Here is a 26,198-nt window from a genome sequence, read left to right on the forward strand (position 1 = left end):
AGTTTTTCAACAGGCCAAGCAGCGGGATGGTGAGGCTGATGATGGCGGCATCGCCACTGACCATCTGTGTTGACTCCTCAAAGTTACTCAGCACCTGACAGATATCAGACATCCACGTCCACTCCTCATTGTAGACTTGAGGAAGCTGACTGACCTGACTACCAGTTCTGGTGGAAGTTGACATCTGGCAGTCTACAATCGCTCTGCGCTGCTGGTAAACTCTGGATAACATGGTCAGTGTTGAATTCCACCTCGTGGGCACGTCGCACAACAGTCGGTGAGCGGGCAGTTGGAGGCTGCGCTGCGCTGCCCTGAGAGTGGCAGCATCTGGGCTGGACTTCCTGAAATGCGCACAGATGCGGCGCACCTTCGTGAGCAAATCAGACAGATTGGGGTATGTCTTGAGGAAACGCTGCACTATCAGATTTAACACATGGGCCAGGCATGGCACATGTGTCAGTCTGCCGAGTTGCAGAGCCGCCACCAGGTTACGGCCGTTGTCACACACAACCATTCCCGGCTTGAGGTTCAGCGGTGCCAGCCACAGATCAGTCTGCGCCGTGATGCCCTGTAATAGCTCTTGGGCGGTGTGCCTTTTGTCGCCTAGGCTCAGCAGTTTGAGCACCGCCTGCTGTCGCTTAGCGACGGCACTGCTGCTGTGCCTAGAGCTACCGACTGATGGCGCCGTGCCCACGGATGGTAGTTCGGAGGAGGAGGTGGAGGAGGGGTGGGAGGAGGAGGAGGCATAGTAGGCCTGAAACACCTGGACCGAGGTAGGCCCCGCAATCCTCGGCGTCGGCAGTATATGAGCAGCCCCAGGGTCAGACTCGGTCCCAGCCTCCACCAAGTTAACCCAATGTGCCGTCAGCGATATATAGTGGCCCTGCCCGGCAGCACTCGTCCACGTGTCCGTGGTCAGGTGGACCTTGTCAGAAACGGCGTTGGTCAGGGCACGGATGATGTTGTCTGACACGTGCTGGTGCAGGGCTGGGACGGCACATCGGGAAAAGTAGTGGCGGCTGGGGACCGAATACCGAGGGGCGGCCGCCGCCATGAGGTTGCGAAAGGCCTCGGTCTCTACTAGCCTATAGGGCAGCATCTCCAGGCTAAGCAATCTGGAGATGTGCACATTAAGGGCTTGGGCGTGCGGGTGGGTTGCACTATATTTGCGTTTCCGCTCCAGCGTCTGGGGTATGGAGAGCTGAACGCTGGTGGATGCTGTGGAGGATCGTGGAGGCGACGATGGGGTTTTTGTGCCAGGGTCCTGGGCAGGGGGCTGACTAGCAGCTGACACAGGGGAAGGAGCAGTGGTGTGCACGGCCGGAGGTGAACGGGCTTGTTGCCACTGAGTGGGGTGCTTAGCATTCATATGCCTGCGCATACTGGTGGTAGTTAAGCTAGTAGTGGTGGAACCCCTGCTGAGCCTGGTTTGGCAAATGTTGCACACCACAGTCCGTCGGTCATCCGGTGTTTCCTTAAAGAACCTCCACACTTCTGAAGATCTAGCCCTCGCCGCAAGAGCCCTCACCACGGGAGCTTCACTAGTTGACAGTGGCGCTGATGCACCAGCTCTGGCCCTGCCTCTCCGTCTGGCCCCACCACTGCCTCTTCCAACCTGTTCAGGTCGAGGACTCTCCTCCGTCTCAGAAGCACTGTGTTCACCCGGCCTCTCAACCCAGCTTGGGTCTGTCACCTCATCATCCTCCGATCCCTCAGTCTGCTCCCCCCTCGGACTTCCTGCCCTGACAACAACTTCCCCACTGTCTGACAACCGTGTCTCCTCATCGTCGGACACCTCTTTACACACTTCCACTACGTCAAGAAGGTCATCATCACCCACAGACTGTGACTGGTGGAAAACCTGGGCATCGGAAAATTGCTCAGCAGCAACCGGACAAGTGGTTTGTGACTGTGGGAAGGGTCCAGAAAACAGTTCCTCAGAGTATGCCGGTTCAAATGCCAAATTTTCCTGGGAGGGGGCAGACTGGGGGGGAGGAGGCTGAGGTGCAGGAGCTGGAGGAGTGGCGATTTCGGTGACATGGGTGGACTGCGTGGAAGACTGACTGGTGGTGGACAAATTGCTCGAAGCATTGTCAGCAATCCACGACATCACCTGTTCGCACTGTTCTGGCCTCAACAGTGCTCTACCACGAGTCCCAGTAACTTCAGACATGAACCTAGGGAGTGTAGCTCTGCGGCGTTCCCCTGCTCCCTCATCAGCAGGTGGTGTCTCACCCCGCCCAGGACCACGGCCTCTGACCCCTGCAGTAGTTGGACGCCCACGTCCCCGCCCTCGTCCTCTACCCCTAGCCCTCGGGTTAAACATTTTTAAAATGAGAGTTATAACTTTTTTTTTTTTTTTACTTCTTTTTGTTTTTTTTGGTGTTTTTTGTGTTTTTTTTTTTTTTTTGTGTTTTTTTTTTTTTTTGAGTTTATAAAACCAAACAATCCTATCCTATTGCTATGGCTATTTTCTAGCCAAGTATCAAAGGAAGCACACTACTATGCCAGATGAGATGACACTGAGTTATTGCCTAATAGAAATCCAACCCCTACTGAATTTTGCCACTTCGGCCTTTGCTATGGATATGTGCGCCACTAAGCGCAGAACACAGCGGTCGCAAGTCTCACTACAAATTGCTCAGAATTGGCAAGTACATGCACTGCAGAAACTACAGCCACCAGCAGATCAACCAGAAATCAAATATATAGAACGCTACTGTAGGCTTCAAGAAGCTGTTTGTATTCTCCTATGGCTATTTTCTAGCCAAGTATCAAAGGAAGCACACTACTATGCCAGATGAGATGACACTGAGTTATTGCCTAATAGAAATCCAACCCCTACTGAATTTTGCCACTTCGGCCTTTGCTATGGATATGTGCGCCACTAAGCGCAGAACACAGCGGTCGCAAGTCTCACTACAAATTGCTCAGAATTGGCAAGTACATGCACTGCAGAAACTACAGCCACCAGCAGAACAACCAGAAATCAAATATATAGAACGCTACTGTAGGCTTCAAGAAGCTGTTTGTATTCTCCTATGGCTATTTTCTAGCCAAGTATCAAAGGAAGCACACTACTATGCCAGATGAGATGACACTGAGTTATTGCCTAATAGAAATCCAACCCCTACTGAATTTTGCCACTTCGGCCTTTGCTATGGATATGTGCGCCACTAAGCGCAGAACACAGCGGTCGCAAGTCTCACTACAAATTGCTCAGAATTGGCAAGTACATGCACTGCAGAAACTACAGCCACCAGCAGATCAACCAGAAATCAAATATATAGAACGCTACTGTAGGCTTCAAGAAGCTGTTTGTATTCTCCTATGGCTATTTTCTAGCCAAGTATCAAAGGAAGCACACTACTATGCCAGATGAGATGACACTGAGTTATTGCCTAATAGAAATCCAACCCCTACTGAATTTTGCCACTTCGGCCTTTGCTATGGATATGTGCGCCACTAAGCGCAGAACCCAGCGGTCGCAAGTCTCACTACAAATTGCTCAGAATTGGCAAGTACATGCACTGCAGAAACTACAGCCACCAGCAGATCAACCAGAAATCAAATATATAGAACGCTACTGTAGGCTTCAAGAAGCTGTTTGTATTCTCCTATGGCTATTTTCTAGCCAAGTATCAAAGGAAGCACACTACTATGCCAGATGAGATGACACTGAGTTATTGCCTAATAGAAATCCAACCCCTACTGAATTTTGCCACTTCGGCCTTTGCTATGGATATGTGCGCCACTAAGCGCAGAACACAGCGGTCGCAAGTCTCACTACAAATTGCTCAGAATTGGCAAGTACATGCACTGCAGAAACTACAGCCACCAGCAGATCAACCAGAAATCAAATATATAGAACGCTACTGTAGGCTTCAAGAAGCTGTTTGTATTCTCCTATGGCTATTTTCTAGCCAAGTATCAAAGGAAGCACACTACTATGCCAGATGAGATGACACTGAGTTATTGCCTAATAGAAATCCAACCCCTACTGAATTTTGCCACTTCGGCCTTTGCTATGGATATGTGCGCCACTAAGCGCAGAACACAGCGGTCGCAAGTCTCACTACAAATTGCTCAGAATTGGCAAGTACATGCACTGCAGAAACTACAGCCACCAGCAGATCAACCAGAAATCAAATATATAGAACGCTACTGTAGGCTTCAAGAAGCTGTTTGTATTCTCCTATGGCTATTTTCTAGCCAAGTATCAAAGGAAGCACACTACTATGCCAGATGAGATGACACTGAGTTATTGCCTAATAGAAATCCAACCCCTACTGAATTTTGCCACTTCGGCCTTTGCTATGGATATGTGCGCCACTAAGCGCAGAACACAGCGGTCGCAAGTCTCACTACAAATTGCTCAGAATTGGCAAGTACATGCACTGCAGAAACTACAGCCACCAGCAGATCAACCAGAAATCAAATATATAGAACGCTACTGTAGGCTTCAAGAAGCTGTTTGTATTCTCCTATGGCTATTTTCTAGCCAAGTATCAAAGGAAGCACACTACTATGCCAGATGAGATGACACTGAGTTATTGCCTAATAGAAATCCAACCCCTACTGAATTTTCCCACTTCGGTCTTTGCTATGGATATGTGTGCCACTAAGAGCTAAACACAACGGTAGCAAGTCCCCCTGCTAATTCCTCACAAAATGGTAAAAGATGCAAATTAAAATAAAAAAAGTAGAACGTTATTGTAGCCCTAAGAAGGGCTGTTGGGTTCTTTGAGAATCACTCCTGCCTAACAGTAAGCTAATAGAACACCCTAACGCTTTCCCTGACCAGCAGCAGCTCTCTCCCTAGCGGCATCCAGAGACAGAATGATCCGAGCAGCGCGGCCAGCGGCTAGTCTATCCCAGGGTCACCTGATCTGGCCAGCCAACCACTGCTATCGACGTGTAAGGGTACCACGTCATGCTGGGTGGAGTGCAGAGTCTCCTGGCTTGTGATTGGCTCTGTTTCTGGCCGCCAAAAAGCAAAACGGCGGGAGCTGCCATTTTCTCGAGCGGGCGAAGTATTCGTCCGAGTAACGAGCAGTTTCGAGTACCCTAATGCTCGACCGAGCATCAAGCTCGGACGAGCATGTTCGCTCATCTCTAGTTGTCTATTAAACAACAAAAGGGTTCAGTTTTTGTTACAAAAAAAGCCCTAGCCTTGTCAATGAGCTTTATCTGGTGTTGCAACTCAACCTCATTTGTTTCAGTTGGGATGTGAGATAATACCACACTTTTCCCATGCAAGAGAGAAGTGCTGTATCTGAAAAGAGCAGATCATCTCTTTTAATTGCAAACAGGATCTTAAAGCTCACTCAGTCCAATCATTTAGACTCCCTTTAAGTATCAACTAATTTTTCAACAATTAACAGAGCTACATTAGCAATAACATACATTTCAGATGGCATCCATATTCTTGTCTGTAGTCTTATCAAACTACATTCTTTAAAACACTCTTGGGAACAATACCTCATGCATACCATTTCAAAGGCACAGATGAAAATCTCTGCTGAAGACTAGATGAGTTAATAGTACTTTTGTAATAGATAAAACCAATTAGCTCAAGAAACCAGTTATAATAAATCTAAATAAATGTAAAAAGTAAATGTTCATGCTAATAACCAAACCACACTCTTACATGCATGTTATTTTCATGCATCACACTTATAAAATGTAAAAAGCATGCATTAGATTGCCATATTCTCTTCTTTACCTTCTCAGCAGACTGAGCAGTGCCAAAGAAAATTGGAATGAAGGCCAGCCAAACAATGCAGGTCGTATACATGGTGAAACCAATAGGCTTTGCCTCGTTAAATGTCTCAGGAACTCCACGGGTTTTGATAGCATAAACAGTGCAGGTTACCATAAGAAGCATGCTGTAGCCCAAAAGGCAAATGAGGGAAAGGTCCGAAATGTCACATTTCAGCACGCCTCGTGCAAGTTGTGGGTCTGGTGTACGCTGGTTTTCATAATCCACTATAGGTCGAGATGGGTCCACAAAAAACCATACAAGAACACCCAGCAATTGGACAGAAGAAAGACTAGCAGTGATTACCAGCTGTGAAGATGGGCTTATATATTTTGGAGCACTAACTGATCTTTTACCCTGCTCAAAAATACGGTATATTCGGTTGGTCTTTGTCAGCAGTGCAGCGTAGCTAATACTCATTCCCAGCCCCAAAAAGACCCTTCGTAGTGAGCAGGTTCCATAACCAGGCTGGGCCACCATAATAAAAGTGTTTACATAACACAGGAAAATACCAGTAAGAAGGACATAGCTTAGTTCTCGACCAGAGGCCTTAACAATTGGAGTATCATTGTATCTCATAAAAGTGCCCACAACTATTAGAGTTGCTAAAATGCCCAACACAGCAAGAAGTAAAGGCACTACGGCCCATGGAGAACTCCATTCAAGCTTGATCACAGGAATGGGGGTGCAAAATGTGTGGTTTTCATTTGGTCTCATATGGATGGGACATCTCTTGCAGGTGTAAGCATCAAGTTGGTACTGATAACCTTCACATTTTTCACAATGCCAACAGCAGGGCATTCCTTTTACCACCTTCTTCCGCTCACCTGGAAGACAAGGCTGGCTGCAGACAGAGGGAGGGATCTGAGGGTAGTGGAAAGAGGAATAATGTGTACCCGGCCAGTGCATTCGATCAATCTTGACAAATTGATGGGTAAAAAAAAGGGAAAACAAAAAAAATTGTTAGTTAATGAGTTAGGAATATTATTTTCCAGAACTATTGATCCTAAGGCCGTAAAATATTTTTAAAGGTTTACATCTTACTACTACACTAACACATACTGCCCTTAAATACAGCATATTGTACATTTCTCTGTTTTATATTGTTGTTCTGCTTCCGATATTTTCTACTGTTTTATCCCTTTGCTGATTTGTCTAAAAAAGGGCACAAACAATTTTTACTCCAATGAAATTTAACTGAGAGCAAAGATAAACTAATCTTGGCATACATCTTGTGAATATCACTTATGTGTCATATGCTAATTTCTTTCTCAATGCATGAGGTTACATGATATATCACATTACACCATTTTAGCTGATGAATGTATGATACAGGAATGATCCACAGGTTAAAGTCACCGACACTGATATAATTCCAATTAAAAAAAGTAAAATAATACATTAAACATACATGATTTTTCACTTACTTTAATATGAAGATGGTCTGCCCATTGTCCAATGACTTTGTATTCAGGAGTCCCATTGTGGATCTGGTATTGGTAAATTTCATAGCGCCCTGGAGCATCACCATTCTCATTAAATGTCACTGGTGTGCCTGCTATACCTGAAAAGTTAGATCTGCCTCAGTATTTAAAGAAAAACAAATCAACATAGTTACTGTAGAAGACAGAGCAATATTTATGTGGATTAAAGTGAAATTGAATAGATGTATGTACTGTAAACCAGATGGCCACATCACAGCTAAGATACTACTATAATGACATGTCCATATTTGGCTCATTTTTAATCGTTTTTTTCATTACAGCACTAAAAAATTAATGCAAAGAGACTTCATTAAAAATCTATTGATTTGCCTCTTCTTAAATCAGAAAAAAAAACCTATTTAAGATCATGCAGCACTAATGTATTACTATTAATGTATTAGTTTAGCAAGAAGTATAAGACAGATGGATGGCAATAAAAGTCTATCATCAGACACCCCACTCATTGAATATTTTGTAGGACATACACAGTTAAATGCTTTTTACATATCGGGCAACATGTATCTTTATTTTTATTCCAGTTTTTTCTGTCTTTTTGAGACTTTTTTTGGCACATTGCAATTTTTGTGCCTTTTTGGGGACATTTTGAAATGTCCACCAGACATTTTGTCAGTAACACACATTTATCTTCTATTACAAATGTGCTAAATGTCGCAAGTGACATTTATAATTTCAAATTGTCTAAAATTTGCATAATTTTGGTGCAAAAAACTCCAGATGAAACCATATCCGAGGAAAACTTGGAAAGAAATTACTTGAGAAATGTCCCAAAAAGAGATCTGAAAACAAACCCATATAACAGAGATTGATAGATTAGCAAAGTAGCAGACAGAAACTAGCCAAAACAAACAGAGAGAAGATAAATGACCCTCCATCTTGTCCACCAAGGCATTTAAATTCCCAGATGCGTTAATATATACAGTATCTAATGTCATTACATTTCTGCCATTCATAGATGTGAATTATTTCATCATATTTCTAAACATTTATCTTCTTACATATAAATATGGGATACCAGTGTCAGACTTGGGGGTCTAGAGCCCACTAGTGAAATTAATCCTGGGGCCCATCTACTGCTACATACTGCTTTTACACCACGTTCCAAATTAGTATGAAAATTATATTTTTCTCTGATTTTGGTGGATGCAAATAACGTTCAGTATAATAGTCACCTCTTACAGTATAAGGCTACATTCACGCCCAAGTATGGGGGACGTATATACGGCCGATATACGTCCCCCATACACTTCTATGGGCTCACGGCCCTGTACGGGAGCGGCACAGGTGTGGCACCGTACCACTCCATAGCCCGGGAAAAGATAGGACATGTCCTATCTTTTCCCGTGATACGGCACCATGCGCTGTATCTTCCTATGGAGAGGGGCGGGGGTGAGCAGCGCTCATCCCCTGCTCCTCTCCGCAGCGCCGATGTATGCCCGCCATACTACAGTACGGCGGGCATACATTGTGTGAATGTAGCCTAAATCGAATTTTATTAAACAAACCTCCCAATGATAACATTATATACTTCAACATTAAAAAAAAAAACTTTCAAAACGCACAATTCCAAATTATTATGCACGGCTGCGTTTAATTTTGAAGAATATACTGTTATCGTTGGGAGTAGAGATGGGCGATTCGATTCCTCACTTTATGGCGGTAGTGTTCCTCACTGTATGAGAGTAGTGTTCCTCACTGTATGGCGGTAGTGTTCCTTACAGTATGGCAGGAGTATTCCTCACTGTATGGTGGTAGTGTTCCTCACTGTACGGCAGAAGTATTCCTCACTATATGGAGGTAGTGTTCCTCACTGTATGAGAGTAGTGTTCTTCACTATATGGCGGTAGTATTCCTCACTGTATGGCAGTAGTGTTCCTCACTGTACGGCGTAGTGTTCCTCACTATATGATGGTAGTGTTCCTCACTGTATGGCGCTAGTGTTCCTCACTATATGGCGCTAGTGTCCCTCACTGTATGAGGGTAGTGTCCCTCACTGTATGGCGGTAGTGTTCCTCACTGTATGGCGGTAGTGTTCCTCACTGTATGGCGGTAGTGTTCCTCACTGTATGGCGGTAGTGTTCCTCACTGTATGGCGGTAGTGTTCCTCACTGTATGGAGGTAGTGTTCCTCACTATATGGCGCTAGTGTTCCTCACTGTATGAGGGTAGTGTCCCTGACTGTATGGCGGTAGTGTTCCTCACTGTATGGAGGTAGTGTTCCTCACTGTATGGCGGTAGTGTTCCTCACTGTATGGAGGTAGTGTTCCTCACTGTATGGCGGTAGTGTCCCTCACTGTATGGCGGTAGTGTCCCTCACTGTATGGGGGTAGTGTCCCTCACTGTATGGGGGTAGTGTCCCTCACTGTATGGGGTAGTGTCCCTCACTGTATGGGGTAGTGTCCCTCACTGTATTGGGGTAATGTTCCTCACTGTATTGGGGTAATGTTCCTCACTGTACGGCGGTAGTGTTCCTCACTGTATGGCGGTAGTGTTACATCACTGTTTGGGGGTAGTATTCCTCACTGTATGAAGGTAGTGTTCCTCACTATATGGCAGTAATATTCCTCACTGTATGGCAGTAGTGTTCCTCACTATATGATGGTAGTGTTCCTCACTATATGGCGGTAGTGTTCCTCAATACCTGGCAGTAGTGTTCCTCACTGTATGGCAGTAGTGATACCAAATTTGCATAGGTTTTATAATGTTTTCATACATTTACAAAAATTAAAACCTCCTTTACAAAAAAAAAAAAAATATTTTGCCCTCTTCTAATAACTTAACTTACAATTACAATAATTTCTTTTTAAACTTTTTTTTATTTTTATTTTTACTATTTTTCAGACTCCGTAGGGTACTTTAACCCTAGGTTGTCTGATCGATCCTATCAAATACTACCATACTACAGTATTCATTACATTCCTTACAATGCGTTGATCGTACATTTTAATGAAGGGGTTAAGACCCGATGCTGTCATGGCGACGGATCGCCGCTCCCTGATGAAGTCACGGGGAACGCCGATCCTCAGCAAGATGGCGGCGCCCATTCTTTTGAAGCTGCCGGCAGCTTTGCTGGTAGCGATCTGCGGGATAACAACCGCGATTGGTGCTAGCAATATGCAGCAAAGACTTACCGGCTCTTGGTTGGTGCGATTGGTGCTAGCAATATGCAGCAAAGCCTCTGAGCCCTCTCCATGCCCCCGGCATGTGAAGTACCGTTACGTCACATGCCATGATTAGATTTGGTTGGAATCAAATTTTCTCTGAACCGGGTCGAATCGAATTTACATAAATTCACTCATCTCTAATTGGGAGGTTTGTTCAATAAAATTTGATTTATAATCTAACGGGTGATGACTTTGATTATTCTGCCTGTCATTTCCATCAACCATTTAGGTATCGGAGATAAATCCAATTTGCATAATAATAAAACATGGTGTAAAGGGGAACCTTTCATCAGGGAGGTCATTTTTGCTTGATATCAGTTTACAATACCCATTGGCATGTTTATTTAAAAAATGTCTATGTAGGCATCTGAATAATTTTATTTCTAATAATTTCAATAATAACATTACCTACCCCCCTGCCAGCAGAGTTCAGTAAGTCCCGATGTAGTGGGGGGGGGGGGTGGTAAAACGATAATTGGTATAAACAATAAATGGCGATGAGCTGACATAAGGGGGGAGGGAGCAAGGGAGAGGCTAAGGGAGGGGGAGAGCAATGAAGAGAGGTGCAAGCATTGATGAGAAGATGACAGGTTCCCTTTAAATTTATATGCATTGCATTTTGAAAAGCTTTGGAAACACATCCGTCAAAACACATAATTATTAATGATGGTTAAAGAGGACCTGTCAACCAATTTACAATACATATTGTGACCCATCTTATCTCTCCCCTCATATTGTAGATCATCAATGGAGTAAAAAAGTGGACAGAGGCGTCAATCCAGTGTGTAGAGCAAAAGTTTATTGGTTAAAACCAGGGGTATCGGTAAAAGCCAAGGGTAACGATTTCAAGGGAGAACCTCCCTCTTCTTTGTCCCAGTGGGAGCATGAATGTAGAGAATGAGGCTCCGAGGAGCAGATGTTCAGCTGGGATAATAGTGAACAGAGGAGATAGATGGGGAATTAAAATGGGGGTAAAAGCTTGAAGTGCTAAAGTGGATAGTGGACAGCGGAAATCAATGACATAAATAAGGAATGGGGGAAATCTGGGGGGATAGATTATGAAAACAGAAATAGCATGAAAAAGATGATGGGTAAATGAAAATAACAAGGGGGATCGACACAAAGCATATTGTAACAGAAAATAGGGGGGAAATTGCAAAAACATTTGCAACGTGAAACAAGTTGTAAAAATGTAGTGTATTGTGGCCCTCTCATTCCCCTCTCATTTTGTGGGTCCAATCATCTTGTGGCCCTTTCTTATCTTCCCCCTCATAGAATGTCCTCTCTCATCTACCCCCTAACAGTATGGTTCCTCCCACCCCCCACCCCCTCTCTTCTTGTGGGCCCCTATTATCTACCAGTATGACCCTTCTGATCTCAAACCTCATGTCCCCCTCATCTGCCAATTATTTGTGGCCCTTATCATGATCTCCCCCCTCATAGTTTGGTCCCCCTCAACTGCCCATTGTTTGGAGCCCAATCATCTCCCCGATATTATAGTGTGCCCCATCTGACCCCCTCTTAGTGTGTCCCCTTCTTTGCACTGTAATTAAAAATAATAAACACTATATACGCCACTTCCCATATTCCCCATCACCTCTCCTCTTCTTTATCTGCTGCTTTGTTAAACAGGCCGGCAGGCGATGACATCATCATATTGCGCCTGTTGGCCTGTTTTGGTGAACTGATGTCTCTCAGTAATATCAGCGATTTCAACTCTATCAGTGTCTGGAGGACTTGGGCAAGGAAATAAAGGTGATCATTGAGCTGTGTTTTTTTATTGCCTGTGCCAATACATGATAAACTTTTTGACCAGACTGATTCAATTAACACAGTAGACAATTATGCTGGGAAAATAACAAATTTAAATTTAGTATAAAATGTGATCCTTAGCAATGCTGGTTACCCAGGTGTACCTATGTTATACATAAGGTGGAAATTAATATGACTTACCGTGTACAAAACAACAACCCAGAACTTCCACCACATTTCTTAGTAATGTGCACAAGAAAATTATTTTATGCTTTTGATGCTTGTATAGTACTACCATGCGCCTAATATATTACGAGGACCACATTAATCTATTGCAGCACAAAAGATGACAGCAAGTTGGAAACTCCACAGCAGTCATGTCTTATGACACAAGTGATAAATTCCCTCCATCATTCTCTTACAGTAAGTATAACTCGGAGGTATCTTGGCTGGATAAAGCACCTTTTCTATACAAACTGAAGATATTTACTTAGAACTTACAAGAAGACTCTAAAACAAAGTTTTTTTTCCCCAAGGGACTTGTGATGGAAAGTACATAGCCACAAATTTTGTTATTGTCCACCTGACAAATAATTAAGGCTAAAACACAGGTTCAGGCATCACCTGGCAAAGCTAGGGGTTTAGCACAGGGGAAACGTAACACATCTGAGTATCTGTGGAGCGTCTTTGACAATCACCTTTAAAAGGTCCAGTTTTATTTTATTTTTTGGACCACAATGTTCTAAAATTAAAAAAAGTACCGTATATGCCGGCGTATAAGACGACTGGGCGTATAAGACGACCCCCAACTTCTGCCCTAAAAATATAGAATTTGGTATATACTCACTGTATAAGACTACCCCTCTCCCAAATGAAAAAAAGTCTGCTTAAAACTTTGCAAAACAAACAAGAGAGCAAGTGCCTGGTGATCATAACTGTAAGCTGCGATATTAATGAAGATCCGACATGCTTCTGTAAGTGCCGCCTGTGACCCCCAGCTCTGTGACGCCGACCGCTGTGACAGGGCGGCTGCATTAGCATACAGCGCGCCGCCCCGTCAGCGCGTACTAAGCCTCTTCTAATGACTGTGAGAGGCGGACTGCCGCGCATGCGCGGCGGTCCCAGGAAGCGGTTCTCTGCGCGCTGACGGGGAAAAAAACACCTCACACAGTGCGGCCCCCGTATATCCAGCGTATAAGACGACCCCCCACTGTAGCCATTATTTTAAGGGGTTAAAAAGTAGTCTTATACGCCAGTATATACAGTAGTATTATTGGACTTTGTTTACTTCGCTGCAGTGATGACTTTAACAACATGTGATGAGGCAGTTACATGCTACCAACCTCATGTTACCTTTGAAGTTATGTAGCCAAAACCTGGCCAGCAAAACAGAAGCAATGGCACAAACAGATAATACTTTTTAAATAATTTTAAGGCACATAATACTATGACCACTTAAAAAAAATTAAATACTTGAACTGTGTGTGACAAGAAAACATGGGTTACAAAAAGAGCTATTAAATGGTTTGAATTGAGAAGCACATGTTGTCAAGCATCTTAACATCTTCCAGATTATTTTCTGGTTGATGGAACCATGCTGGTCCATGAAACAAACATGATCTTTGAAGTGAGATGTAAACTGGTTCCATAAAGTCACAGAGGCGGAGAGTTTAAAACTGAAGTTTCGCTCTCCCTACCTCGTTCCCTGTGCTTGACATCATGCACTGAACCTCTGGAGATCTGGTTAGTAATGTTTTTTGATGCAGGACTATCAACTACCGTGAAGTAGATGTTCTAAGGTGGGGTGACCTTGCCTTCAGTGCTAAAAGCCTCCATGACTTTATAAAACCATTTTACATCTTACTTCAAAGTTGATTTTCTGAATGATGCCACCACATCAGGTCATGAAAGACCAATATCTGGTGACAGGTTCCCTTCAAGGTCCAGAAACCACTAGAAATCATTAGGTGATAATAAGTACAAGACGGGAAGATGGGGAGAGTAACCTTTGTGTGACACATGGACATAAGACTTCCCAGCTACATCACATATTTAAGTGATATTTAAGTACAGATAGTGAAGAACCAGACAGGTGTTAGCTGTACTGAGCTCTTCTGAGTTTCCACTTCCTTTGCCACCCCTACATTATTCATTGTAACACTTTGAAAATAGGAGCTGTGCACCTCATGATCTTCCCAGCTCCAGAACTACTGCCCACATATTAAACTAACTTGCTCCCTCTGAGTTATGCATATGTTCTTGCTTGAGTTATGCTTAAAACAATTCAGATTCAGAATGGAAAAGTCATCAAATTTTGTTTCCATATTTAAGTCAGTCTCAGAGCTGAAAAAAAGCAACCTGGCATCAGTGCATCAGTAAACCGATCTGCACCACAACAAAAAAACGAGGTTCAGCTTAAGAGTTCTGTCGTAGGCATTATTGCCATGTCAGGAAAACTGATAAAGAGCATATATAGACTCCAAAATAGCCTTAAAACTTTAAATTAAAGGTCTTGTAACAAGTTACACGTACAGCCATTGAGAAAACCAAAAGTGAACAAAGCTTCTGGAAAAAACTTCCATTCAAAACTAGCAGAAGATATTACAACTGTAGCAGTCAAGAAGCAAGCTTAAAATGACAAATCTTAGATGTAAGGTTTAATAGGTTGTAAGCAGAAATATGTTTCTAGTGTTCTTGTACCTTTTGTATCTCTCTATTGACTCTATTGATAGATCTGTGACATTTTCAACAGTCTTTGCTTTCCTTGGCCTAATCCAGATTTACATGGCATTTTCTACCTATAGGAAATCAACCACATGGATTTAGTGGTTTCAACCCAACCATACCTACATGCTAGTGTGTGCCCCTGAGTTTGGATCTGCTGATCGTTTTAGCTGTTAATGAGCCTCGTGGCTCGTGTCACAAACTTTCTGGCAGGGGAAGAAAGGGAGGTGTCGAAGCATGAACAATTAGCAGACATAGCAAATTTTTTCACAACAAATATGGCACTAACAGAGAAATGAAGAATGGATCCTTCTTTAGGGGGGCTCATACCAGCATGCAAGTATCGTTGGGTTAAAACCACAAAATCCATGTGGTTGATTTCCTGTAAGTAAATAAGTCTGTTTGCCCTGTTTACCTGTCCATGAATTTGTCTGAATGACCCATTTATGTCTATTTATGTATTCATCATAAGTGCCTGCCTTCCTACATGTATGTCTCTGTCCAATTTATTTATCTAGTTCTCTATTTATACATCTGTATTTCCAGTACATTTATATGCCGTAGGGGTAGAACTAACAAGAGCAATATTTGGATCATGAATTATGAGGGAACTCTTGTTTTAAAATAATATCAAAATTATTTTCCCTTCCTTCAAGTTGATTGTAACAGCAGTTAATGGACAATAAGGATTTTAAGATGTAAATGTACGTATTTGGTACTTTGCATAAACTACTGAAAAGACATATCATATTGTACTAATGAATGTGACATTTCTATTAACAAATAGGAAAGAAAATTGTAGAGTGGAGCAGCACTGTGTATGGAATAAATTCCGGTGTGGGTGCAAGCCTCCATAATCCCAGCTCCAGGGTTAACAAAATACAACAGTAGAAAGTGAGGCAGCACTCCAGTATGGTCAAGGCGTTTTATTCACCCATTGTGACAGGTGCGACGTTTCAGCTCGTCAATGGAGCTATTTTCAAGCATGTGAAGTATCTCTATTAACAAATAGGGGCACAATTACTAAGAACAGTGCAATTTTAGTAAGAATATGTGCAGTTTGCCTGTGTGGTGTGCAGAGTGCGCTACATTCAGGATTTCTGGTGCACGTTCTGCATGAATCGGGCACTCCCTGCACTGCCCTGACAGAGTGCACCACTTTTTTTGGTGCACCTTTAACATAGGGCATGCAACATATTTCTGTTGGAATTTGCATGTTCAATCTGGTCCAGCTGAGCACCAAAACACCCACTGTGGAGCAGGCACTTCTTAAATACATATGCTAGCAGTTTGCAACTGGCCTTTAGTAAATGTGCCCCATGATGTTTGTTTTCTTACAGCAATCTGACATAGATTTCAATACCTGTAAAATTGACATTCCGAATGTACTTCAATAGTTCAGCGCCATCAACTGGATCCATTCGGCTGCATAGTCCAACACTTCCAGGACACACAGCTTTGTGCATGTTATGAAGAGCATGGGCCATTGCATACACAGCATCGATCACAAATTGTACCTTGCCTTCTTGCTCATATGAAGACCCTACACCAATCCTTTCCTGATCTGTGGAAAAAAAGAATGCAAATACTCTCTAGTAAATATTTTATATGTAAAAATGTATGTCATGGTCACTATTGAGGTCTACACAGGTATGTAAAGTAATCAAAACCTTTTTAGCAAGTCATATGTATGTTGTGCTGGTGTTTTTCAACATTGGCAAGCTTTAAAATTTATAATGATATTTTGATACACACTTTCCAATTCATTTCTACTAGTTGTCTTCATACATTTTATTATAGTAATTGTGCATAAAGCCAAATACATAACTGATACTGCTTCACATTCACCATGCAATGTTTATAATGCTTAACCATTAAGGAACTATGAAATAATATAAAACTATAGATAGATAATATACACTTGGGCACATTTAACAGTAAATGTACCACAATTCTGGAGTCATTTAGCCAAAACACCGCTTGTGCCTTACATTGCATTATTATGTGTTTCATTTACATTTTCAATTTATTTTCTCTACACATCTGCCTTATGGGTTTTTTGCTATAGGTTAGACCCTGCTTCCCCCTCCTCCTTATGAAACTTCTACTGCTACTTCTTAAAGGGGTTGGCCACTTTTCAAGAAGTGTGTTCCATTAGACAGGTCTCTGAATGTACCTGTACCTTTGCCTCCTCTGAGAGCTTCAGCCTTTCCCTGTTTTCCCCATGCTGTACTTTAGATCTTTACACAACTTCCTGTTTCTCACTCCTTCAGTACATCTGTACTGAATACTCACAGGGAGAGGGGGAGCAGCAGGATGAGTCATAATCCCCTGCTGTAGGTTCCTTCTATTTATCAGTGTTCACACATTTATCCAAGACAGGGAAGCAGCACTCCGTATCATTCAATTCTTTATTCACATGTGGATAAGTGAAACATGTAGCCATTCTCAAGCAAGTGTTCAGACATGTAAACAAACATCCTACAGAGTTCACAGAGGGTCTGCACACAGCACTAAAGGACTCATCAGGGATGATAAATCAATTGGTTAGCATTCAGGGATTATTATTATTATTATTAAGGCAGTAAAAGCACTTGGACAATTTATGTAAAAGAGTGGCCAACCCCTTTAACCACCCTTCTCCAAGCAGATGATGACATCATCACCCCATCTTGCTCCTTTGCTCCATGCTGCTGTTTTTTTCACACTGTAGAGTCCTTGGTGTGTACCTGCTCTGTACAGACACTGAGTGTTCTCTATACAAGAGCAAGTAAACTACTCCTGTCTCTTATCATCTTACTGCCGCAATACAGATTTTTTTTACTGTACAGGAGATGCTTGTTAATGGCATAAAGTTATAGAAACATATTATCTTCACTTCTATCCCTGGCTCCTTACCTATTGTAGTGCAGCAGATAAAGATATGAATACAATTAGGTTCCATATCTTCAAAGGGAAGGAGACAAGATATTGAGCATAATTAGCAACAGTCATGGTTCAGTATTTTACCAATGCTTTGTTTCAAAGCCTCATGAGATATCAGGGGTTTTGAGTTCCCTAATGAAAACGTATGTAATTATAAGATAATATTTGTAAATGTGCTCTATGATATACTGCCGACATGAGATCCACCTTGTTTTTTTATATTACTTACTGGTGCACTTCTTTCCATGGCCGCCTCTCCTTAGTGCATTTCGGCTTAGCCTGCAGTGAAAGTTATCCTCCCAGAATTCAGCAAACCAGACGTTCCTCCTATTGTTATCTAGTGTTCGACTAGTAAAATACCGATCAAACCCTAATATAAATGATAAAACATCATCAACATTGCATTACATGATAAAATAAAACAGATTCAAAAACCCGTAACATATATTCATAGTATAAAGCAAAATATAGGGGTATATAAGCAAACCTCTGACTGAAGCTCGTCGGGGTAGAATAGTCACAGCTCCTTCTGCCACTTCCTCTTGTTGAAGTACTGGAGAAATCTTTGAACCCCAACTGTCAGAGCCAACCCACATGAAATGTCCTGTCTGATTTGCTCTTCTTGCTGCTGCAAGCACTCGCCTGTAGAAAATAGCATATGTCCAGAAAAAGAAATAGAAAACTACTTAGAAGAAGGCTAAATTCTACTTAACGTATAAATGGAGGGAAAAGTAGCATTTCACTTATTGCAGTTATTTCTGCAGTGAAAAGCATAACTTCTGACTATTCTCACTGAATGACAATATTTATAGTTATGAATCATTATTTCTATCACATTTATCACATACTAGTGGTCCCAGGGTAACATACAGGATAGGTTCTAAACGTTTGTTCTTACACTGAATTTGTATGCAAGTAGGAACTGATATATTTTGTAAGTGTCATTCCAGACAATGTATTTTTATCCTCCCATTGACAATAGGATTTTTACAATTTTGGGTTGCCATGGGAACAAGGATTCATAACTTTTAGCATCCAGAGAGCTTTACCAGAGGTCACAGGGGCCAGAGAGGCCATCTTTAACTCGAGGTCATCAGTAAGTCATGTGTTTATAGTCGGGGACCCCCTGAGCTACAAAGAATTTCTTTATGTTGTGTTTGATAAGTTTTCAATAATTTTTTTATGGAGGGGGCATTATAATGTGTAGCCATCTTAAAATGGCATTGTTTATAATGCAGGGTGTTTTCAGATTCAATGATACAAATTATGTTTGTTTGCTGTTTCTTTTTTATATCATTTAATATTTTTTACCTTTATTCATAACATTAAAAACTTTTTTAACCCATATTTTAAGTAGCCAGAGAGGACTCAAATATACAATCGGGTACTATACCAAATGCAATACAAAACTAGTCTTCATTTTAAGGCCTGCCACAGGCAAGTTTTGATATTGGGCACAATTCTTCATTGGAGAACAGCAGTTTGGCCCTGTTCCATGGAAAAAGTGATGCTTTGCATCATATATAACTATGATGGTCAGAGTCCTATCCATCTCTCTCTGTTTGCATCTGTAAAATCCAGCATGTGCTTCCAGGATTCAAGGACTCTTTGGGCTTGGGTTTACTGTAACTGGGTTAAAATGTTCGACACTTATCTTTTTGTGGAAAATCTGCAATGGATTACGGGAGTTTTGCATACAATGCGGTCTCAAAGCTACCATGCACAATTCAGGTTTGCATACAGAAATTGATGTAAGGAGTGGATTTTACATATCTGTAGAATGTAAATATTCTACTGTCCTAAGGCTTATGACTGTCATTAAAAGCACAATATGAATTCTATAGAGTGAAATATCATACATTCAATGTTTATCACCTTTTTACATCAAGTTGTAGCCTCAGCAGTAAAGCCACTGCAGATGCAACTCTGAACCCATCCCACCCCCTCTGCCCGACTACCATTTCACAGCAGAGATTTTACTCAAAGCTGAAATGAGGAGCTGACAGTTTTGCACTACACAACATTGTTGATTTATGCAAAGTTTTGTACACTTTAAATACATTGCACTAGTGGAAAATATGGTGCCTTACAGAGGAAACATGAATCCGCAATCAAAGCCGCCTTTGTATATGGCAAGGGTCAGAAGTTAAAATTTCTCCTTATGGAGAGGTTGCCAATTAAGGCCGCCTTATAGCCATGTGGAGACTTAAAGCCATGGTTTCGCTTAATCCCACATAATGTTTTTAGACTTTGTTTTCCATTTAATAGCTTGGAAAAAGGTATTTGCATACTTCCCTTTGTATATGGAATAAACTGATACAAAGGAAACCCAAATGAATAGTTTATAAGTAATATGGACATGGTGTAGAAAAAAAACAACTCCACTTTGAAAACCAGCATTATTAATTTAACACACTTTTGTCAACCTCAGTGAATAGTGAAGGTGTAACAAACCGAGCAAGAAAATCCTGATAATTGTTAAACTTGTACAGATAACACTCTAAGGTTCACACAGTGCTATATATATAGCAGATGCCAGAGCATGAAAATGTGTTAGAAAAAAGTGCTGTAGAACAGGTGAAATAGTAGAATTAAATAATATTAAATCCTCTGATGATTCATCATCTCCTGCTGTTTGTGAATTGTTCAGTAGTAGTACAGCTGCTGAAATATTTCAAAACACCCACAATGTAGATCAGAGATAGATTTTTAATCTACCTGCAAAGAAATTTAGATTTCCAAATCATATTATTGTTATCAACCTACATCTGTATTTTGGAAGCTAAGAGCCTTTGGAATCCTAATGGAATCTATGCATTCAATGCACCCACTGACATGACAACAATGGACAGAAATGTATATTCTTGGCAAGTAAGTCATCTCATGCTACCAATTTATATATTATAATAACCACACCTTTACAGCAGGAATCTAATTTCCCTTTACCATTTCACAACATATTAATATATTTAGGACTACGGTAATTGCATCAATAAAATCATATAGATAATAAAGTAAAGAGGATTTTATGCATAAAAAGTTACATTTTTAAAACTTGCATTTGGTGAAAACATAGAAAATAAGCCATAATTGTTTACCTGATATCATCTTCACTTGCAAATATAATGACAGCACGGGCATTGGATGTCTCCAGAAGTCTCCGAATTATCTTATCATATTCTCCAGCTTTTGGCTCACGAGGAATTTTAACTGACTGGGCTACACATAAACCTCCTAAAAATAGGAGCAAAATAAACCGTTTTTACTGTTGTTTTAAACATTACTAACAGAACATCAACACATACCGAACTTTACATAAACCATAATTGAACTAGAACACTTCCTGCAAATTTATTTTCACTTCATTATCCGCTTTGCATAATTAATAACATTGTTGTTGTTGTTTTCTGTCTCATTAAATTGATGGTAAGCCAATATTTCACATATTTACACAACCAATAATCATGACAATACACAAAAGAAAGTTTGAAAAAGAGCATTAAATAATTTCATTCATGAATGGATCTACTGAGATTCTTAATTTAGTTCTATTGGACGCAAAGGCCATGCTTGTTCTACAAACCAATACACACCATTCAATTTAGTGTAAAGAACAATTTGCCCCTTACCATCCTCTCTGGATTTCTGGATAAAAGCTTCCACTCCACTTTCACCATAACTGCCTTCAGATGCAAGTGTTGAAACATAGCTCCACCTTAAGGCCTTTACAATATCCACCATGGCCTGAGCTTGATAGGTATCAGATGGAACCACTCGAGAAAAAAAGTCATATCGACTGTTGTCACTAAGGTCTGGAGCAGTGGAGGCATAGCTCACTTGTGGAATCTGGGGGGAATGGAAAATCAAGAAAATAAATTTAATGTAATAATAATGATAGGAGACAGGAAAAGGAAATACAAGACCTAGATAGATAGCTCATACACAGAAATGCTTTTATAGCTATCAATAATAATTGAATTTAGCTGCAAACTGCATTACTAGCAAATGCGGGGAGGCAAATCATGTGAACTTTTGATGTTTCATTTTGAGGACTGCAATGAGGACCATGAGGAGCTCAGTCACAACACAACAAAATGCCTCTTTTTTTGCCACATTGGTTTAGAACAAGATATGGCCAGTCCAGGCTGCACGAGTGCTAAACAAATAATAAATTGTACTTGCATATTGCAGGGTTGTCATCCAGGGAGACACTTTAGTCACAGTAACCATGGCATTTTTAGCTGTCAAATCATGACAACATCTAGTGCAGAATTGTGTTGAATAAGTCACAGCAGGGAGACATTTTTTCATGAAGTTGTGGACCTGATGGAGACAATTGTGGGGGGTTCCTTGTGGCTGTACCTGATCAGTATCGTAAATACTGACTATCTTTCTACAGCGTGTATGCAGCGTCTTGCACTGATGGAAGCCCTGTATGATTTATACAACATATACCAGTAACCTTGATTTATATAGCTTAAAAAGGCAGTTCTTTGGTTTCTTCTTTTGATTTAAAATACACTGTCTCAAAACTTTCTGGTCACCCAGATAATTTTGTAGTTTCCAAAACTCATACTTTTACATTTCAAATGAGTTGCAAAATGAAAAGAAAATATAGTCCAGACATTGACAAGGATTGAAATATTTCCTTTTCAATTGAAATAATAATTTTCTCCTTAAAACTTTGCTTTCATCAAATAATTCTCCCTTTACTGCAATGACAGCATTGCACACCTTTAGCATTGTAGCTGTTAATTCTCCGAGGTAATTCTGGTTCATGAGTAAAACGCTCTGCGTTGAAAAGCACATCTGAATAGGTGAGCTGACTCTATCACCCGCAGGGTGAATATTTTTCCTACAGTGATTTTGCAAAGTGGAAATCACAGAAAAAGTATAATGGAAAGATTTGTAGAACTTATGTGTATTCTACCCACTGTTGCCATATTTTGTAGCATTACCTTGTCTGCATGACATATAGTGAAAGTAACTATGGTTGTGTTTGGCAACTGGAGGACCGTCACATCTATCAACTAGCCTACTGCATCTACTTTTATTTAATGCAATGGATTGGCTCCCATGGTCCGTATATATAATTTAGACTATACTCCTCTGCATTGTTCTCATACTTGTGATTGTGCTATTGTAATACTAGTTTTTACTACAATTACATTACAGTTATTACCATTACGCTTCTTCACTGACATGTGGGCTGCACTCTAGTTCTGTATATGTTTACATTTTCATTTATTCCCACGAAGACAATTTTCCTTAAAGGTACTCATGATAACAAAATAACACATTTTCTTATTCACCGTTATTAACAAAAATACAGAATTTCACAGATAACCAAACTGTCTCTATAAGTCCTGGTGTACACAATTTCATTTGCCCCTGAAATTTTTATTGTGTTAACATCACTAGGGGCTTGAAATTTTCTTTAATGGCCAATCCCCTTTAACATTGTACATTAATAAAGAGTACTCTTGTTTTATTTCCTTGTGCAGTGCTGTCATTATACCCTGAAAACAGTGATTTCAGTTTGTGGGATTGTGACACTTTGTTTTGTGGAGTTTTATTTGCCTCCCAATATTTGTATAGGTGTTTAATGCAATACAGACAAGACTAGAAATTGGGGCTGGCGTGAATCCAATCCACACAAGAAATGCACATCTTTCCATCATACTTAAAAAAAAACATCTTGCAAATTAATAAATTACACACTTGCATAAATTATATACAAATGTTAATACAGATGCACTATAACTATGTACAAAAATAGTGGAAACATATGAACCCTAATTCTAAAGAGCAAAAATCATATAGCCCTTATCAATTCACAGCACCTTAGAGCAGGATCTGGTTTACTGCAGTTAACTTTTTGAGGACCCAGCTCTTTTTCACCTTAAGGACCCAGTCCTATTTTTTAAATCTACCATTGTATGAGATTATAACTTTAGAACACTTTAACTTACCAATGTAATTTTCAGATTGTTTTTTTCTGTTACACGTTGTACTTCACCATAGTGGTATATTTTGGTTGAAATGTTTTACATTTATTTATGAAAAACTGTAAAATTTGTTGAAAATTTGGAAAAATTGGTGATTTTCTGATTTGTAAATGTTGTGCTCATCATACAGTTAGTTCAACCTCCCAAAGCATATGTCTGCTTTATGTTGATATCATTTTTTATGTTATTTTATTAGGATGTTAGGAGGATTACAAATTGATCATCAATTTTCCAGATTTTCACAAAAATGTAAGATTCTATTATTTAAGAGGAGTATTCATATTTATAAGGCTTTTAAAATTTCTGTTTATTAGAAACTCTCCACAAAATACCACATTTGTAAATTACACCTCTCAAACTATTCCAAACAGCCCTTCTTATGCTTGTTAACTGTTTAAGCATCAAACATAATATAAAACAAAATGGAGGTTCTATTCAGAATTTTCACATTTTGACAATAAAATTTTTATTTAGGCCTAAAATTTACATGTTCAATCACGGTAAAATGAGAAAAAACATCACAGATTTTGTTGTGCAGTTTCTCTCCAGTGTGGCCATACTCCACATGTGGATGTAAACCACTTTATGGGCCAATAATAGAGTTCAGAAGGGAAGAAGAGCCATCATGTTTTGCAGGGCAAATTTTGCTGAAACAAATTTCAGGCGCTATGTGGCATTTGCTGAATCTATGTCATAGCAGAACAAGAGAAAACCCCTAAAAAGTGACCCTATTTGAAAACTAAACTCCACAAAGAGTATAGTAACACTATTTTTGGGATGGCTATAGCACATTGATTACATATTCATAGTTTCATAGTTTATATGGATGCAAAAATACACATGTCCATCAAGTTCAACAAAGGAAGGGAAGGGATTGGATGAGGAAAATATTTAGGGGAAACAATTCTATACAACATAATCCTCAATGTTATTTAGGTGTATCTAGACCCTTCTTGAAGCTCTCTGCTGTCGCTACTGTGGTCAGCGCCTGAGGCAGGCTATTCTTCTGGTGATTAAACCTTGTTTTCTTCAGACAGAAAAAGTGTTCCCTTGTCTTTTAATTTGATTTAATCTGGGAAAACTTTCTACCATACTTTTTGTATGGACCATTTATATATTTAAATAAATTAATCATGTCCGCTCGTAGTCGTTTCTTTTTCAGACTAAATAAATCTAGTTGTTTTAATATTTCCTCATAACTGAGACCCTCCATACCCTCCTTTTTGTGGCTCTTTGTTGTACCCTCTCCAGCTCCGTTTTATGGACCGGTGTCTAGAACAGGACAGCATATTCCAGGCGAGGTTGAACCAATGCCTTGTGCATTGGTAATATTACATACCTATCCCAATAGTCCACACCACTTTTGATTCATGACAAGATCTTGCTGGCTTTAGAGGCAGCTGATTGACATTGCGTGCTGTTAATTAATTTATGATCTACTAGTACAGTATGGTCCTTCTTAAGGAGGGACTCTCCCAGAAGTTATCCCCAAAGACATATGTTGCCTGTGGATTATTAGCCCCCAGGTGAATAATCTTACATTGATCCACATTGAACCTCATTTGCCAAGTGGATGACCATGTATGCATGTATCTGACCATAAGAAGTCACAGCTGCCTCCATAGACTTCTACTCCTCTCCATCCTCTACGGAGGCTGCTGTGATTTCATGTGATAACATACATGGTGTACATTCTGCTATTCTTAGAAGTCTAAAGAACCGGAGATTATGTCACTGGTCACATGTCACGAATGTAACACAAGGCACCAATATTAACACAATATTTCCCATCTGTACATAGAGCTTTAAATGTCTGTATTTGAATATAAGCAGAGGGTCCCTAAGTACAAGGAGGCAGGGCAGTGATTTGAAGAGGCACAAAGCTGACAGTCAAAATAATAGGATGTTGTTCACTGCCAGCCTGGGAGAGAGAAGAGTCAAAGATACAAAACACGAGTAAAAAAAGCTAATTTATCAGAAAAACATCTGTAATTAAGGTACAGGGCCCCACTAGCAGCTAATTTTAGGTGATATGGGGAGGACTTGTAACCCTTTAGCAGCAAGGATTGTTACTCGGGGTAGTCAAAATCTGGTGACAGGTTCTCTTTAAGAACTCTGGGGTGTAACCCATCTGGTCCAGAGGCCTTGTACACATTTTATTTATTTTATTGAGCTTAGATTGGGTCAGGTCTACATTCAGCCAGTCTATTATAGTGGTCTTACCCGGTGTAACCTATTTAAGTGTACAGAATTATTCAAGAATGTAGCATTATAGAATATGGCATTGCACTCCATCATCATCATCATCTTCAATATCTCTTTCACCTGGTCTCACCATCCCTCATTTCTGCCATCAACAGGTA

The 26,198-nt window shown here is 40.6% G+C and overlaps 1 protein-coding gene across 2 annotated transcripts in view; it reads right to left on the reverse strand.

Moving 5' to 3' along the window:
- Positions 1-26,198, reverse strand: part of GRM4 (glutamate metabotropic receptor 4) — a 172,256-nt gene that overhangs the window by 55,849 nt on the left and 90,209 nt on the right. Inside the window, exons 3-9 of one of the 2 annotated variants that reach the window (XM_072137171.1) lie at positions 21,457-21,673; positions 20,926-21,061; positions 18,315-18,469; positions 18,057-18,197; positions 16,266-16,466; positions 7,189-7,325; positions 5,726-6,679 (exon numbers count right to left, since the gene is read on the reverse strand). In XM_072137171.1, the coding sequence (XP_071993272.1) occupies positions 5,726-6,679; positions 7,189-7,325; positions 16,266-16,466; positions 18,057-18,197; positions 18,315-18,469; positions 20,926-21,061; positions 21,457-21,673 (1,941 nt within the window). The remainder of the gene's footprint in view (positions 1-5,725; positions 6,680-7,188; positions 7,326-16,265; positions 16,467-18,056; positions 18,198-18,314; positions 18,470-20,925; positions 21,062-21,456; positions 21,674-26,198) is intronic. The other variant, XM_072137172.1, reaches the window with a different exon arrangement.

The sequence above is a fragment of the Engystomops pustulosus genome, chromosome 2, assembly GCF_040894005.1.
Source record: "Engystomops pustulosus chromosome 2, aEngPut4.maternal, whole genome shotgun sequence".
In the NCBI taxonomy this organism is placed as follows: Eukaryota; Metazoa; Chordata; class Amphibia; order Anura; family Leptodactylidae; genus Engystomops; species Engystomops pustulosus.